Source organism: Castor canadensis, chromosome 18 (assembly GCF_047511655.1).
Source record: "Castor canadensis chromosome 18, mCasCan1.hap1v2, whole genome shotgun sequence".
In the NCBI taxonomy this organism is placed as follows: domain Eukaryota; kingdom Metazoa; phylum Chordata; class Mammalia; order Rodentia; family Castoridae; genus Castor; species Castor canadensis.
Genome location: NC_133403.1, coordinates 40,146,545 through 40,165,327, shown reverse-complemented (window position 1 = coordinate 40,165,327; position 18,783 = coordinate 40,146,545). Strand labels below are relative to the sequence as shown.

At 43.2% G+C, this 18,783-nt stretch overlaps 1 protein-coding gene across 2 annotated transcripts in view; it reads right to left on the bottom strand.

Moving 5' to 3' along the window:
- Positions 1–14,954: 14,954 nt before the first annotated feature.
- The window catches only part of LOC109686395 (calcium release-activated calcium channel protein 1), a 39,330-nt gene continuing 35,501 nt past the window's right edge, over positions 14,955–18,783 (bottom strand). For both annotated transcript variants that reach the window (XM_074061245.1, XM_020163682.2), the window contains exon 3: positions 14,955–15,322. In XM_074061245.1, the coding sequence (XP_073917346.1) occupies positions 15,257–15,322 (66 nt within the window). In that variant the 3' untranslated portion in view covers positions 14,955–15,256. The remainder of the gene's footprint in view (positions 15,323–18,783) is intronic.

The window sequence follows — 18,783 nt, the reverse complement described above, 5'->3', positions numbered from 1 at the left end:
AAATCATGTTTGGTTTAAAAAAAAAAAAAAAGGGTGTGTGTGCTGGTGGAGTGGCTCAGTTGGTGGAGTGCCTGCTTAGCAAAAGTGAAACCCTGAGTTCAAAGACCACTTCCACAAAAAAAAAAAAAAAAAAAAGTAGAGCCCACCCCTGTAACCCTAGCTTACTGTGGAGGCAGAGATCAGGGGGATCTAGGTTTGAGGTCAGCCTGGGCAAACTGTCCTCAAGATTTTATTTGGAAAATACCCAACACAAGAAAGGGCTGCTGGCATGACTCAAGTGGTAGAGTGCTGGCTTAGCAAGCGTGAGACCCTGAGTTCAAACCCTAGTACTGCCAAAAAAATTTTTTTTTTTAAAAAGTAGAACCAAAAATAATATGCTCACAGTGATTGAAGTTATGTGATCATTCCTGTGCCCTGAAAAAAAGATGGAATTATGATTCCTTTTTTTAAACTGTAGTTCCTAAATTCATGACTTCCTCCCCAGGACAGGTGATAGAAACTCACAACTTGGCTGCTGTTCTGTCTTAGAGTTGGCCATAAAGAAACTCTGGCCTATGTTGTGGACAGTGCATCCTAGCCCAACTCATTCCAGAGGAGTTGGCGTCATGCCCTGGAGGAATGCTGCACAGATAGATGCACAGAAGGGCCAGGAGGAAGCTGAATAAACAGGCTGTGCTGGGTTTCCCTATCCACAGTTGATTAGCCATCATGCCTGTGCAGTGGGTATCCAGTATCAAAATACCCCTTATGTCCTTATGGACTTTTTTGCATTGCTGGACCTACTGGGGATAGTAAAGTTCACCTTGGACGGGGGGGGGGGGGGGCTTGTGATTTGTTTGGCCCAGTGGGTCAAACCTGAGTTCAAATCTTGGGGGCTCAAAAGGCTGAGGCAGAAGAATCTCTTGAGTCCAGAAGTTCAAGGGCAACCTAGGCACATTAGTGACAGCCTGTCTTTAAAAAAAAAAAAAGTCGGTGCTGGGGATGTAGCTTAGTGGTTTAGTGTTTGCCTACATGCACAAGGCCCTGGGCTCAATCCCCAGTACCACAAAAAAAAAAAAAAAAAAGAGAGTAAAGGCCAGGCGCCAGGAGGCAGAGATCAAGAAGATCAAGATTCAAAGCTAGCCCCGGGTAAATAGGTAAGGAGATGCTATCTCAAAAAAACCCATTACATAAAAAGACTGCTGGTGGAATGGCTCAACTTCTAAGAGTGGATGCCTAGCAAGCATGAGGCCCTAAGTTCAAACCCCAGGGCTGCCAAAAAAAAAAAAAAGAATAAGTCAAAATAAAAATTGAAAAAAATCCCACCTGGGTACCTTGTGGCTCACACCTGTAATCCTGGCTACCTCAGTACTACCAAAAAAAAAAAAGCTGAGCTGGGCGTATGTGCCTATCATCCCAGCTACTTGGGAGTCATAAACACGAGACCCTACTTGAAACATACCTAAAATATAAAGGACTGGGCTGTGTGGCTGAGGTGGTAGAACACCTGTCTAACAAACTCAATGTCCTGAGTTCAAACCCCAATACTGCCAAAAAAAAAAAAAAAAAATGTGTCACTTAGTAGATGGCTGCTCTTGAACACCTCATTTACTTTCTCTGTAAATATTGCAAATCCTTCTTGTAGGATCCAACGTACTTACAATTACATATTTGTGTTTTCTGAAAAACAGATATTTTATTTAGAATATTTTTAGATTTGCAAAAAAAAAAAAAAAAAAGTGCAGCCAGACTCCGGAGGTTCACGCCTATAATCCTAGCTACTCAGGAGGCAGAGATCAGGAGGATCAAAGGTGGAAGGGAGCTCAGGCAAATAGTTCAAGAGATCCTATCTTGAAAAAAGACATCACAAAAAAATGGTCTGGTAGAGTGGCTCAAAGTTTAGGCCCTGAGTTCAAGCATCAGTACCACACACACACACACAAAGTTAAAAAATGTCTGGGAGTGTAGGTTGGTATAGAGCATTTGCCTATATCATGTGAGAGACCCTAGGTTCCATCCCCAGCATGCAAAAAGAGCTCCCATATACCCTTTGCTGATTCCCCTATTGTTGAAAGTTTTACATAACCATGGCACGTTTATCAAAACAAAGAAATCAACACTGGTAAATTACTACTAACTAAAGTAATAGTAATCTATTCACCTTTATTTATTTATTTTTCAGTACTGGGGCTTGAACTCAGGGCCTACCCCTTGAGCCACTCCACCAGCCCTTTTTCGTGTCAGGTATTTTCAAGACAGGGTCTTGAGAACTATTTCCCTGGGCAGGCTTCAAACCTGGATCCTCCTGAGTAGCTAGGATTACAGGTGCGAGCCACCAGCACCTGGCAAGTGTTTTGAAAACATTATACCAAAAGATGAGGGGCCCAGTTTCAAACACAGCTCATAAAAGTGAATTCTTAGGAGTGGGTCTGAATTGAGATAGATATTTGCTGATTTTGCATAGGTCCAACAAATGAAGGGAAGATTTTTGATGTGTCCCAGACATTCCCTTTCAGCCTGGCTCCAATGGGCAGCCCTTGGCTTGCTCTGCTGGTTTCTGGAGAGACATCACTTTCAGCTGGGTTGAGCATAGCAGGCAGAGCTGCCAGGCATCATAGCTTATGCTTTTTCAGAACTACATCTTGGCACCCCAGCATACAACTGAGCCTGCCCACCTTTTTTTTTTTGGTACTGGGGTTTGAACTCAGGGCCTTCACCTTGAGCCACTCCACCAGCTCTTTTTTGTGAAAGGTTTTTTCGAAGATAGAGTCTCTTGAACTATTTGCCCAGGCTGGCTTCAAACCACTACCCTCCTTATCTCTGCCTCATGAGTAGCTAGGAGTACAGGGGAGATCTAGCAGCGCTCAGATCCCTGCCCACTTTTAAATAGGGTTATTTGTCTTTTTATTGACTCTTTTTGTAAAGCTGTAAGAACTTTTGGTATATTATACACACAAGTACCTTAGCCTATACACAAGTGGCAAATACTGTAAGAAGTACACACCTGTAGCTTCAGCTACTCCGGAGGCTGGAGCAGGAGGGTCATGTGAGCCCAGGTGTTTGAGGCTAGCCTTGTCAATATCGCAAGACCATGTCTTCTAAAAAGTTTTTTTAAAAGCTGGTTAGCAGTCTGCAAAAAACTGAAACTAGATCCATGTATATCACCCTAAACCAATATTAACTCAAAATGGATCAAAGATCTTAATATCAGACCCCAAACTCTAAAGTTGATACAGGAAAGAGTAGGAAATACTCTGGAGTTAGTAGGTATAGGTAAGAACTTTTTCAATGGAACCCCAGCAGCACAGCAACTAAGAGATAGCATAGATAAATGGGACTTCATAAAACTAAAAAGCTTCTGCTCATCAAAAGAAATGGTCTCTAAACTGAAGAGAACACCCACAGAGTGGGAGAAAATATTTGCCAACTATACATCAGACAAAGGACTGATAACCAGAATATACAGGGAACTTAAAAAACTAAATTCTCCCAAAACTAATGAACCAATAAAGAAATGGGCAAATGAACTAAATAGAACTTTATCAAAAGAAGAAATTCAAATGGCCAAAAAACACATGAAAAAATGCTCACCATCTCTAGCAATAAAGGAAATGCAAAGTAAAACCACACTAAGATTCCACCTCACCCCTGTTAGAATAGTCATCATCAGCAACACCACTAACAACAGGTGTTGGCGAGGATGTGGGGAAAAAGGAACCCTCTTATACTGCTGGTGGGAATGTAGACTAGTACAACCACTCTGGAAAAAAATTTGGAGGCTACTTAAAAAGCTAAACATTGATCTACCATTTGATCCAGCAATACCACTCCTGGGGATTTACCCAAAAGACTGTGACACAGGTTACTCCAAAGGCACCTGCACACCCATGTTTATTGCAGCACTATTCACAATAGCCAAGTTATGGAAACAGCCAAGATGCCCCACTACTGACAAATGGATCAAGAAAATGTGATATCTATACACAATGGAATTTTATGCAGCCATGAAGAAGAACGAAATGTTATCATTTGCTGATAAATGGATGGAATTGGAGAACATCATTCTGAGTGAGGTTAGCCTGGCCCAAAAGACCAAAAATCGTATGTTCTCCCTCATATGTGGACATTAGATCAAGGGCAAACACAACAAGGGGATTGGACTTTGATCACATGATAAAAACGAGAGCACACAAGGGAAATATGAAGATAGGTAAGACACCTAAAAAATTAGCTAGCATTTATTGCCCTTAAGTCAGAGAAACTAAAGCAGATACCTTAAAAGCAACTGAGCCAATAGGAGAAGGGGACCAGGAACTAGAGAAAAGTTTAGTTCAAGAAGAATTAACTTAGAAGTTAACACACATGCACAGGAAATCAATGTGAGTCAACTGCCTGTATAGCTATCCTTATCTCAACTAGCAAAAACCCTTGGTCTTTCCTATTATTGCTTATACTCTCTCTGCAACAAAATTAGAGATAAGGGCAAAATAGTTTCTGCCGGGTAGTGAGGGGGTGGGGGGGAAAGGAGGGGGCCGGGGGAGGGGGGAGAAATGACTCAAACATTGTATGCACATATGAATTAAAAAAATAATAACATTTTTGTTACAAAGCAACATATGATAAAAATGTAGATTAAGAAAAACAATAAAACAAATTCATCCTTAAAAAAATAAATAAATAAAAAGGTTTTTTTAGGGCTGAGAGCTGGCGGCTCGTGCCTGTAATCCTAGGTACTGAGGAGAAAGAAATCAGGAAGATTGCAGTTCAAAGACAGCCTGAACAAATAGTTCTTGAGCCCTATCTTAAAAAAAATCCATCACAAAAAAGAGATGGTAGAGTGACTCAAGGTGTAGGCCCTGAGTTCAAACCCCAGTACCTCCAAAAAAAAAAAAAAAGAAAAGAAAAAGGAGGGCTGAGAGTGTAGTTCAGTGGTACAGCACTTGCTTAGAATGTGCAAGGCCCTGGATTTGATCCCCATCTCAAGAAAAAAAAAAAGGAGCTAGACATGTGGCTCAAGCCTTAGAGCACCTACCTAGCAAATGCAAAGCCCTGAGTTCAAACCCCAGTACCACAAAAGAGAAAGAAAGAAAGAAAGAAAAAAGAAAGAAAACCAGAATAGGATGGGTGGGATGGGATGTATTTATTTATAAAGAAACCTTTGCTGCCCTCATTGGCTGTATGTACAAAAAGCCCTAAGTGCTGGTCCCAGCCACATCCGTTATTTTGAAGCAAGAATCAAGCAGCAGAGAGAAAATACCAAGTGTCTATGTTTCCATCTTTATTCAATGCATTTGAAGAATTAAGTCTAACAGTTCCCCCATTTAAGCCCTGTTTACCAGGTTCTTTTGTATAATGTCAGATATAATTGTGAAATTCACAAGAAATGCTTTCCAATAGCCAGGTAAAGTGTTGACTGCTTTTTGTTTGTTTTGGTTGCTTTTTTAAGGCTTCGTGATTAAATCTTGTTTCCTTGTGCCACCTGCTGGCAATTTCTTGGAATTTCTATTTCCTCCAACAAAAGGTAAAAGGTTTAGTTAACAAAAATCATTAATACATTTTCTGCCAGGCCCCGAGTTCAATACCCAGCATTGCAAAAAATAAAACAAAAATGTCCTCACCTGAAAGTCTACCACTCACAGAAAATCAACTAATATTCTTGGGTAGGAAAATGATTTCAAGTTCATTTATCCTTAATAAGACAAAATATTTGCTTTCCAAAATTTCAACAATATACATCATGCATACAGAAAAGTGTATACAATATGTATATATAGCTTAAGTAATAATTGTAAAAGAAATCTATGTAACTATGGCCCATGTCAGGAATAAGACATTACCATCACCAGAGAACAAATAAAGTACTTTTTTTTAAATGAATAATATAAAAATTCAGTGTGGCTATTTAGTTTGCAAATTTTCCATGGTTATTCTTGCATTTAACAAATATATTCTGTGTTCAACATCATTAGTCATTAGGAAATACAAATCAAGTTATGGTGAAATGTCACTTCACACCTGCTAGGATGGCAAAGTTAAAAAGACAAACAACAATTTTTTTTTTTCAATTAAGACAAACAACTATTTAGGCATGAGGATCCTAGTTCAAGACCAGTCTGGCAAAAAGTTTGAGAAACCCCATCTTAACCAATGACTAGGTGTGATGGTGTGGACTTCTTATTCTAGTTAGGCACAAATAGGAGGATCATGGTTCTGACCAGCCTGGGCAGAAAGCGAGACCCTATCTCAAAAATGACCAATGCAAAAAGGAACATTCATAAATGAAAATAATACATGGAGCTATAAAGAAGAAGAAATATTCATTTTATTTTGATCTTTTTGGGACAGGGTCTCATAGGCCAGGCTGGCCTGGAACTTGCTTTGTAGCATAGGCAGACTTTGAACTCAGGGCCTACACTTTGAGTAATTCCACCATCCTTTTTTGTGATTATTTTTTTCAAGATAGGGTCTCAAGGAACTGTTTTCCCGGAGTTGGCTTCAAACCTCCATCCTCCTGATCTCTGCCTCCTGAATAACTAGGATTACAGGTATGATCCACCAATGCCTGGCTGCCTTTTTTCTTTCACCCAGTATTATGACTTAATAATAGGCTCATCTATTGCTGCATATGACAAGAAATCATCCATGAAATTCTTTTTTTAAATTTCTTTTTTTTTTTTGGTGGCACTGGGGTTTAAACTCAGGGCCTCACACTTGCTAGGAAGGTGCTCATACCACATGAGCCCTCTGCCAGCCCTCACAGCTGAGATTCTATTGTATAAATAGCACACAGATGATTTCCCCATGCCATCGCTGGTAATCATTTGGATCAATTCCAGTTTGGGGTTTGAAGAACAATGCCAAGTAGACATCTTTGTTCCATTCTTCTGATACCTACCTAGGGTATGGTCTTTCATCCACCTTCCACAGTATTTCACACACCCTGAGAGAATTCAAACCTTCTGTTTTTCCAAATCATCTTGGAAAAGCATATTTCACTTGGTTTGTGGCTTAAAAACAATTGCCAGGCGCCAGTAGCTCACACTTGTAATCCTAGCTACTCAGGAAGCAGAGATCAGGAAGATCACGGTTTGAAGCCAGCACAGGGAAAATAGTTCAAGAGACCCTCTCTCAAAAAACCCTTCACAAAAATAGGGCTGGTGGAGTGGCTCAAGGTATAGGCTCTGAGTTCAAGCCCCAGTACCAAAAAAAAAAAAAAAAGAAAAGAAAGAAAAGAAAAAGAAAACAATTGAAGTAGGTTTCCCCCGAAAGTGGACATTGAGCTAATTTTGCACTGGGAAGAGAAGCCACCTGCTAGAAGAAAGCACTTGAGAGTTCAGCAAACTCAGGTCTCTTAACCCTGCCCAGTATTTGACAACAGGCCAAACACCACCACTACTACATTTCCCACACACCTTCATGTGAACAGCAGTTACACTGTTTATGCCATGGCTTCATAAGCACTATTTCATTTGTCCTCATAACAATCCTGAGAGGTAAATGTGATTCTTGTGTATTTTTGAGATAATGAAACTGAGCCTCAAAGAGGAAAAGCTGTATAGAGAAGCCATTGCACTGCTGCAATGCAGCGGCTTGTACCTTAGGTTATTTCTTTTCATCACACCATGACTAGGAACTTGAGATAACATCTTATTGCACAGAAAGTTCTGTTTTAAAAGGCGCATTGTAACCAGATCAACAGCCCAGCATTCTGCAGAGACAAAGTGTGCCTCTTTACTTCTTAGTTTGGGATTTGGTCATACAATTTGTTTCGGTCAAGGTTACCAAAGGTTTGAAGATCATTTGAGTAAGTAGACTTGCTCTTGTGCTATCATTGCAATGAGGAGAATATGCCTGAATGACCAATGATTCCAGAGGGAAGGTGAGAGACACTTGACACACAGCAGCCCTGGCCAAGGCCAGCCAAGAACAGCCAGTCCTCAAGAAGGCAATGGTGGGACACTGGGAACAGGAGAGGAAAAAGCTGGGGCCTGTCTTTCCCTTTTTCTTTGCCTTGGGCAGTAACTGCAGGACAGCCATGGCTGAGATGCCCAAACCGGTTCCCCATCAGTAAAGCCTCCTCCAGTGCTGGGTGCCAGTGGTTCATGCCTATAATCCTAGCTACTCAAGAGACAGAGATCAGGAACATCACAGTTTGAAGCCAGTCCAGACAAATAGTTCTCAAGCCCCTATCTCAAAAAGAACCAACACGAAAAAAGGCTGGTGTAAAAAAAAAATAGAAAAAGAAAAAGAAAAAAAGCTGGTGGAATGGCCCTGAGTTGAACCACAATACCACAAAAACAAATACATAAAGCCTCCTCCAGCTGACTCTGGATTCCAACTCTGGTCATACTACCTCCTTCTTCTGTCCCACCAGTCCTACTGTGGTGACTTTCTACTGTTACTAATTCCTGGATTGCCTGCTGGTTCCCCTATTTATGTTCTGCTATGATCTAGATGTTTATGTCTCCCAACATGTTGAAATCCTAACCCCCAAGTGATGATATAAGCTTTTTTGGGAGATGAGACATGGGGCCAACTATGTAATTCATACAGGGGCTACATAGGTCACATACCCATAAGGCTGACCCTGTGAGGAGCACTGTACTACATAATAGGGGATTTTGAATCCACGTAAGGGTTTCCTCTTCAATTATTTTTCTGTGATCTTTATAAAGTACTTATAAAGCAATTCATTCTTTTTCTAGTAGGTCCACTTTTAGCCTGGGACTGTTCTAAGAGCCTATTTCTCAAGGGGAAGATAGTTTAGGGAAATAGTGGCTACTCAAATTTCTCTCATAAAATGTCATAAAATGACCAACTTCCTCAGGCAATCAAAAAATCACCTTTCTTTTTTTTCAGCTTTTTGAATCATTGATTAGGACACCTAACTCTCAGCTTGGAGGTTTTTCAGCCAAAGAATGCATTAGCTCGAGACTTTTTTTTTTTTTTTGTGGTACTGGGGTTTAAACTCAGGGCCTTGAGCCCCTCCATCAGCCTTTTTTTGTTTTTGTGATTATAAGCGTGAGCCACCAGTGCCCGGACTTGTTTAATGAATCTTTCTAACCTTTTTCCTGACTAGGACAGAAGTTCATGTAACAGGGAACTTGTTTCATATATATGTGTGTGTGTGTGTATATATATATATATATTTTTTTTTTTTTTTTTTTTTTCCTTTGGAGGGACTGGGGTTTGAACTCAGGGCTTCACATTTCCAAAGCAGGCTTTTTACCGCTTGTGCCATACCTCCAGTCCATCATCCATCTTGCTTTGGTTATTTTTTTGGAGATGTGATCTCTCGAACCACTTGCCCGGCTCGGCTTCGAACCGTCATTCTTCTGATCTTAGCCTCCCCAGAAGCTAGGATTACAGGTGAGTCACCGGCGCCCGGTTCTCTAAAACCTTTATGACATATGTCGACAAGAAGTCATTTTGAAATTGAAAGGCAATCTATGTGTCCGTGTTCGGGGCTTCGTGTCCATATTACGTTGTTCGTAATTTTGCAGCACAGCACCACGGGTATTACCGACATCAGCATTCCGCTACACGCGCTTTTGTGGCTCTTCTCCTCTAGGCCCGGAACGCAGTCCTGCCCACTTCCGGCAGCGGTGCTCAGAGCGCAGGCGCAACTCCAGTGGCCACTCAGCCTCCCAACCCAGTGTTGGTGAGTGCGCGTGCGCAAGGTGGAGAAGTTGGTTAATTACGTAGGCGAATGTAGGTTTGCCGAACTCACGCGACTGCCCCGCCCACTTAAGTCGGTGGGCGGAGCCTAGAGCCTCTCCGGGCTTCAGACGGCGCACGCGCACTCAATGCGAGAACGTGGCGCAGTCACGGGGGCCAGTTTTACGGCTTTGCGCATGCTTATTTAAATAAGGCACGATGCTTATGACGTCACTTTCATAACCCGCCTTTTTTCTTTCATCATCCGCCTCTGGCTTTTAAAGGGGTAGGGTCCTGTTCCACCGGGCTCAGGTTTTGTTTTGTAATTTTATTTTATTGTGATGAGAACACTTCATGTGAGACTGCCCTCTTAGTGAATATTTATTTTTTATCTTAGTAAATATTTAAGTTTACAATGCGTATTATTGACTAAAGGTATAACTGAATTGCTTTTTAAAATTTATTGAAGCCCAGTGCGGTGGCTCACATCTGTAATCCTAACTACTCAGGAGGCAGAAATCAGGCGGATCGCGGTTTGAAGCCCGCCGGGGCAAATAGTTCATGAGACCCTATCTCGAAAATATCCATCACAAAAAAAGGGCTGATGGAGAGTGGCTCAAGGTGCTGAGTTCAAGCCCCAGTACTGCAAAAAATAAATAAAATTTATTTAGTGCCTACTGTGTGTCTGGACAAACATATTGTCTCCTTTGTGCACTATCCAGTTTTTCTGTACTGTGTAACAATTATGTTCATATGTATTTTTTTTTGCAAAAATTAAAGATTTCTTCCTGCACCTAACTGTACTATTCCCATGGACCCATTTCTGTTAAACGCAAGTCAACGTGGTGTTCTGGGCAGATTTTCCCAGCTTAAAAGATGTTGAGACTAAATCTTGACTCCTCCACCTTCTTGCTCTTACTCTGAATATGTTACTAACAGTGAGCCTAAGAGTTTTCTGCTTTCTAAAATTCAGTTAACAATAGCTACCAGCCTCCTAGGATTGTGGGTAAATTTTATTGTACGTCTGTGAAGTGTCAAATACTTACTATACCTCACCCCAGCTACACAGTCATTAAGTGGAATTCTTCACTCGGAATATAGCTTTGTAGTTCCAATAGCATAGCTGCAGAAGGTTCTTTGAGAGGATTTACCTAATTGCAAGGATGGCTAGGTGTGCGTAATGGTGTCTCAGCCTGGAGCGCAGTCACTATCACAGTTCACCATTTTTACTCACTTTTCCTAGTCTAGACAGTGTGTAATGGTATGCAAGGTTATTTTAACTTTCATTTCTTTAATTGCTAGTGTGGCCATGCTTTTTTCCTTGGGATGATTTATTAGTTTTATTGCTTTGCCTAACAACTATTTTCAAGCACTGTAATTTCCACTGGCTTATCCCTGCAGACATTATGTTTGGTTCTGACAGAGCATTTTGTTGACCATTTGTCTTGAAAGAGAGAAGGTTGGTGAGGGGAGAGAGAAGCAAAAGGAAGCTTTCCAAAGAAGAGATAGAGACTAGAGGTCAGAGCTCTGTCCAGAATTTTCTATGATGACTGGAACATTCTGAGTGTGTGATGTCTCATAGGGGGTCCAGCACTCTAGAGAGTAGAACACAGTAAGGGAGAAAGGAGAGAAAAAAAGGGAACCTGCAAAGTCAGTTGAAAGTTGCCCACATGTATACAAAAAAACTCAAATTTAGACTTTCAATATTGTTCCTGGGAGAGACAGTCCCACAGACTATCAGTTTTGACAAGATTATATTTAGTTTGTGACAATTTCAATCTATACACTGATGCTCTATCCATTTTTCTGTATGTTTTACACTTCAATAAAATGTCTAATAGGGTTGGGGGGTGTCACTCAATGGCAGCAAGCCTTCTTAACATTTATAAAGCCTTGGATTCCATCCTTGGCACCAAAAGAGAAAAAAACTTTAAACTGACCACACTTTGTTTCCCTCTTTTGGCATTTCCCTAATTTTTAGTAAACATCTCCAAAAAATGGTAGTGAGTGGAACTGGGGATGTAGCTCAATGTACAGCACCTTAGCGTGGGTGCGCGCGTGTGTGTAGGGGGGGCGGGGAGGGTACCCCAGGTTCAATCCCCAGAGCCACAAAAAATAAAACTGGCCTGTGACTTTCTGTAGACACCTGAATGCCCCTAGAGGGCGCTCATTCTGCGTTGGAGACCTTGAAAACAGCTTTATTGAGATATAATTCATCTAACATAAAATTCACTCATTTAAAGTGCACGATTGTATGGTTTTTAGTCTACTCACAGAGGGGCGCAACCATCACCACAGCCCATTTTGAACATTTCTATCACCCCAAAAAGAAATTCCACACCCCTCTCCCACTCCTGGCACCCACCAATATACTTTCTGTTTCTATGGATTTGCCCATTGCGGACATTTCAAATGAATGCAATCATACAAGTAATTATTGGCCCTTTTTGTCTGGCTTCTTCCACCCAGCATCATGTTTTCAAGGTTCATCCATGTTGTTGCATGTATCAGAACGCCATTCCTTTTTACAGCCAAATAATATCCCATTGTACAGACAGACTACATTTTGTTCATTCATTCATCTGCTGATGGATACTTGGGCTGTCTCCATCTTTTGTCTATTGTGTGCATTGGAGACTTGCCGGTCCAGACAGGTGGGTCCTTCCTGGTACTTCTGGGAAGGTTGAGACCTAGGCCACTATGCACCAGGAAGCCCCACTTAGGAGTGAACTGTGTTCTTAAGAGTGGACTACAGCATAATCCGTGCCCCCCCACCCCCACCCAATCCCCGGCCCCGAGTTGTACTATACATCAGAGATTGGATGAAGTCACAGGAATTTTCCACCAGGACAGAGCATCCAGGCCTCAAGCCAAAGCTTGGGCGCCAGGAAAATGTGGCCAGGACCACACCTCCCCTAAGAAACACTTACCTGCAGGAGTGCAGGGGAGCTCTCTCATCCCAGACCACACAGGGGAACTCCCTTCACCCCAAGCTGTAAACAAGGCCTGTGAGAGGAGTCTTGCCAAATTCCAGCTGTTAAGATCTGCCAAGTGATTATTAGAAGGCGATTTGGGGTAGGAGTTCCCAAAGGTGACATATTGGGGAGTGGCTAGTTCAAGTCAACTACTCAGGGACTTGTAAAAAATTCCACCAGACTCTGTCTCCATAGAGAGAATAATCTCATAGATTTGTAACCAGCCCTTCCAGTCAGCTGCTGATGAACAGCAGATAAACTATAGCCCACATTCTTCACTATGGGACAGTCCTGGCTTCCTCTGAGCCAGGGTCTGATGAGGGGTTGTGAAAGTGCTACCTGCAGCAGGGAGTTGGGGCCTGGGGATGTGTCATATCCTGGCTTAGGGAGAATGAAGTTCTAGACCATAAGGCTCCACCCAGCAGGTGGCTCTGGATAGGACCGCCAGCCAACGGACAGTTTGTATCAGGGTGAGAGCTGGCCGGGGTTGTTGGCCAGTGCCTGAGGAGAAGTAGAAAATGTCATGGGAGGACCAGTGTCCATGGCATGACTGCATAGAGGTGGACTCTAGAACCTAGTTAGGCCAGTCAGAAATTTGAGATTGGAATTTGGAAACAGTCAATGTCTGCAAGAGGTTAGAATTATGATGAAATAAGAGGCAGCTCATTTTCTACCCTGAGCATGAGAATCTGATGGCAGAATGAGAAAGGTGAAGGAGATACACAGAGAAAAGTGGAGCATGAGAGGGGGGGGGAGAGAGAGAGAGAGAGAGAGAGAGAGAGAGGATGACTTTGCTGTCCACACCTCTCCAGCTGGAAAGTACAGTTCCTTGTAAACTCCACTTGAATTTCCTGATCTTGTCCTCCATATGATACTTTGTATCCTTGTAATAAATTTCCCTTTTTGGATTAGATGAGATGCTTTCTTTACTTGAAGCAGGAAGGTACACTGCAGAAGTTCTCTGTCCATCAATTACAATCTACTGGGGTGACAGATGAATTCAATATAAGTGGTGTGATAAGAAGAGCCCTCTGGCTGAGCGCCAGTGATTCACGCCTGTAATCCTAGTTACTCAGGAGGCAGAGATCAGGAGGATCGTGGTTCGAAGCCAGCCCGGGCAAATAGTTCGTGAGACCCTATCTCAAAAAAAACCGTCACAAAAATGGGCTGATGGAGTGGCTCAAGATGTAGGCCTGAGTTCAAGCCCCAGGCCCAGTACCACAAAAAAAAAAAAAAAAAAAAAGAAGAAGAAGAAAAGAAGAGCCCTTTGGTAATCTCAGAAAATCCATGAACACCAGATGCATGCCTGTTATCCCAGCACGTGGGAGGCTGAAGCAGGAGGATCATGAGTTTGAGACCACCTTAGACTCCACAGGGAGACCATGTCTCAAAAAAAACAAACAAACATAACCCCCCACAAAGCTCACCAAAGTGCTATATTTTTTCCTATAAGATTGGTGAAGCATTTTTTTTGGGGGGGGGGTTTGTGGTACTGGGGTTTGAACTCGGGGCTTCATGATTGCGAGGCAGGTGCTCTACCACTTGAACCACTGGTGAAGAAGCACTTTTAAAACAATACCCAATGTAGGCAAAGGAAAAAAGTGGGAAAAACATAGATATTCTTCTATTCTGTTGATGAAATTGGTACAATTATTGGAGGGCAATTTTGTAATATATATTAAGAACTGGGAATTCCTTATGCATGCCCTCTGACCCATAACTCTGCTTTTGGGAATTTAGCCTAAGAAAATAAGCCGTGGTGGGCACCCACATTTATGCATAGGGACATTTGTCAAATCAACATGTCTACTGGGGAACACTGGCAATAAATCTGGTGCTAATCAACAGAAGGCTGAAGGGAATGCTCTTCTCTTGTTAAGATACTGTTCTGAAGGCTGGCAGAGTGGTTCAAGTGGTAGAGCCCCTGCCTAGCAAGCATGAGGCCCTGAGTTCAAACCCTGGTACCACCAAAAAAAAAAAAAAAAAACCACCAAAGAAAGAAAAATAAAAAACCTTCACATCAGAGTTTGCCCAATCTTGAAGGAAGACCCTTCACACTCAAGGGGCTCAATTCCCAGGCCCTTCCAGCCCCCCAGCAGACAGGATTGACAGCTCCAGGAGCTCGGAGACACTCTTCTGCAGAACCAGAGCTAGAAGAGGCCCAGCCCTTAGAAGCCAGGGATGAGCACATAGACTGCTGCCAACAGTGTCGGCTACACAAAGTCCTGGGTCGCCTGCACCAACCAGGGACATAGTTTTGTTGTTATTGGTCCCTAACCACATTACTTGTTAGAGTAGTCCATTAAGTCTTGGTCTAGGTAGAAAAACACTATCCAGGCCAGGTAGTTGGACAAAGGGAATTTAATATACAGGAAATGGTTACAAAGGTGCAGGGAGCCCCAAAGATCACCAGGGGAAAAGAAGACACCCCTCACCCTCCCTTATGAATGACTGCAGGAAGCTACCACCATGCCTAGGGCTGCAGAGGAAGAGGAGGCAGGGGGTGACAGAGTCCAGGGGCCAGACCTGTACAACAGGAGATGCAACCAGGTAATTCTCTTCCAGAGACACCACCTGAGGCAGAGAGGTGAGGAGAAATAGCCCAGCTTCTCCCTTCTTCCTTCCTGTCCATGTCTTCCAAAAGGTCAAGTCAGCTGGAAGTCACTGATCAGAGGCCTGGGAACCACGGTTGGCAGGACACAGTCTCCCTGCTGAACAGTGGGGCACAGTAAAGCAAGAATGGATCTGAGGACAGACAGGCTGAGGAGCATCACCTTTAACCAATCTATTCAACAGAGCCTTGTGATTTGCCAGATGTTGGGGGCACAGTCCGACTGACAACACAGAGAACACTGTTTGGAGCGAGACAGAGCTGCTTCTGTGCAGCTGTGCGACCTCCACCCCAGGAAAACAGTTACTTTCTCAGGGCTGTCTGGCCTCTGCTGCACCTTTGTACAAACTAAAAAAGTAGTCCCTGCAGCAGGAGGACCTAGGCCCACAACTTTGCAAGCAGCTGGAGATTCTGTTGAGATTCTTTTTTTTTTTTTTTTTTGTGGTATTGGAGGTTGAACTCAGGGCTTTGCACTTGCCAGGCAGCCACTCCATAGCTTGAACCACACTTCCAGCTGATGCCTGGAGATTCTGGTTCCTCCCTAGCAAAAGTCTTTAAATTCAGGTCCACTCTGGAGCAGAAGTCCCTGAATGCCCATCATTCATTCATTTGACAAATATTTTTTGAGTGAGTATTACATGCCTGGCACTCTTCTGGATCCTACAGAGACATCAGTGAAAAAAACACTAAATCTTCTATGGTAAAATGTCAGTAATGGTAACAGGTGTTCCATGTAGTTACGTTTTCCTGCGTATTTGAAATTTTTTACTGAAAATAAAAGTGGGAAGAAAAAAATCTTTGTCTTCATAGACAGTGTGTGTGTGTGTGTGTGTGTGTGTGTGTGTGTGTATGTGTTAGTGCTAAGTGCTAAACAGAACATGAAACAGAAATGACGATTGACCAATACGTGCGGAGATTCCAACTTTAAGTAGGGTGTTTCTGGGACTACTCGGTAAAGAGGTGACATTTGAACAAAGGTCCAGAAGGACAGAAAGGAATGATCCAAGCTGCTATCTTGGAGGAAGAGATGTCCTGGATGTGTTCCCAGAGAGTCAAAGGCAGGAAAATACCCAGTATTTTCCAGGAACCACAAGGAAGTGAGAGTGTGGCTGGGGCAGAGACTGGGTGGGAGGAGTAGGAGACAAGGGCAGAGAGGAAAGTGGACTGCCTGGACAGGACACACAGGGTCTTGAAGGCCACCATAAGGATTGGTGGCTCTTGTGAGCACTGGTGCAGATGTAATATGTATGCATCCTCAGGGGAGGGGGGGCGGTGGGCTATGGAGCATCCCCAGACTTTTCCAACAGTCTAGACCCCTGCAAGACTAAGGAGCAATATGATACTGGTTTGCTCTCAAAGTTTCCCTCCACCCTGTCTCTGCTGGAAGGGGCGGACACTGCCGGCTTGCTTTGCTGGGGCGTCATGTTGCCATAGCGACCCCAGCCGGGCTTTGTTGGCTGAGCGTGAGGCAGAAGGCTGAGACCAACTGCAGGTAAGCGTAGATGGACACAGGTGGGCTGGGGCCTGGATCTGACCCTCAAGCCATCTGAGCCCCACCCCTCCACCTTCCACTATGGTCCTCATTGTTTAGGATCAAAACAACCTGGGCAGGCCTATCTTATCCTATCAAGTGCTCTTGTAGTAAGACTGCAACCTGGCCTTGGGTGGAATCTATGCAGGACAGAGGTGGGTTTTATATTCCACGGATGAAGCAGGCCCAGTGACATCATAGAAAGTTGTTAAGAGTCTTGGTCAGGAAATGTGGCTCAGTGGTGGAGTGCTGGCCTAGCAGGTGCAAGTCGATGGGTTCCGACTCCTCCTGTAGAATTCTATTTTGTGAGGCTCTAGATATTGCAAAGCTCCTTTGTTCTAACAGGAAGCAGGTCACTGAGTCTGGAGGCTAGAGGGGATTATTGCAAGGAGATTTGAGGACGAGGGTCTCTATCTGTATTGTGGTGATAGTTACAATAACATACATAGTTGTCAAAACTCTTCAAAGTGTATGTTTTTTTGGTGGGACTAGGATTTGAACTCAGGGCTTCATGTTTGCAAAGCAGGTGCTCTGCCACTTGAGCCACACCTCAAGTCCATTTTGTTCTGGTTATTTTGGAAATGGGGGTCTGGAGAACTGTTTGCCAGGGCTGACCTCCAACCACAATCCTCCCAATCAGCTAGGATTACAGGCGTGAGCCTGGCAAACTGTACATTTTCGGTGGGCATATTTTATTGTGTATAAATTGTACCTCAACAAAGTTAATGTTTAAAAATTAAAAGAAAAAAAAAAAACTTGGTCTGAGAATGTAGCTCAGTGGTAGAGCGCTTGCCTAGCATATGCAAAAAGGCCTTGGGTTCTATCCCCAGCATAGAAAAAAAAAAAAAAGGAAAAGAAAAAAAACCCACCAAAAGGTATCAGTTTGGGTTCTCTTATACTTCTGAATAAAACAAGCAGAGGAGGAGAAAATACTAGTTTGCGGCTAACATGTCATTAACTCCTCTCTTAACTTTTTTCTTCCTGCACTGGGATTTGAACTCAAGGCCTCATGCTTGCTAAGGCAGGCACGCTACCACTTGACCCGCTTCGCCAGCCCATTAACTCCTCTCTTAACGTTTAGTCATCTTTCATTTTAACGGAGCCCTTGGTAGCCAGTCAACTATTATAAACCACACTATCTGGCTAAGACTTAAGTTGGCTTTTTTCAGTATTTTTATTTTTACAGTTTTCTTCCCCTGAGGGTATCTGGTACTGGTTTTCCACTTATACTAATAATATGTGAAGTCAACTTTTTGGATAAATAGATCAAGTTTGCAAAGTGAGTTAAATATAAACATTAATACAAGTGCAGGCAATAGTTGGGAGAGACCATTACATTGAGGACCAGAGCCTTGTTGACATGCCCAGCTTTTGTTTATGCTATTTTCTTTACCCTGGAGCAATTCTCCTTCTTCCTTGGCATGACTGTAAAATATGTAGCCAACAGTATGGTCCAGGCCCCAGAACCTGGTCAACCTTGTGGAGGTCTGGGCTGAGGCTGGGCTGGGGTGGCAGCCTTTCAATCCACAGCAAGGAGCAACCCTGCCCCCCGTCCCCCATATCTAGGTTAAGGTATGTAGAGTCAGAGAAAGCAAAATGACAGAAAGAAAGGAGGGGAAGAGAAAAAGAGAAAGGGTGCAGTCAGAACCCCCTTGGCTCTTCTTAGCTGAGAGGCTACTTTGTGTGAGGCATTGGGTGTGGTGGGAAGGGAAGAAACAGACACAGTCCCTGCTAAGGAACCCTTCTCACAGAGGTGGAAGGCAGAGCGCAGGGGATTCCAACCCCAGGCTCTCCCAGAATGAGAAGGTGCAACTGAGGTTGGTCTTGATGAATGCTGCAAATGCAGACTGGCAACCCCAATATTAAACCAGAAGCAAAATCCTTCTCTAACACTGTCCCAGCTCCTAGGTCCCTTCTCCCCATCCTAGGCCCTACCAGAACTCTATACTTCCACAGGTGTGAGGGGCAGAGGCACAGGGCAAAATGTAAACACAGGGCCTGTGCTCAAAAAGTACAAGAATTTCAAGCTC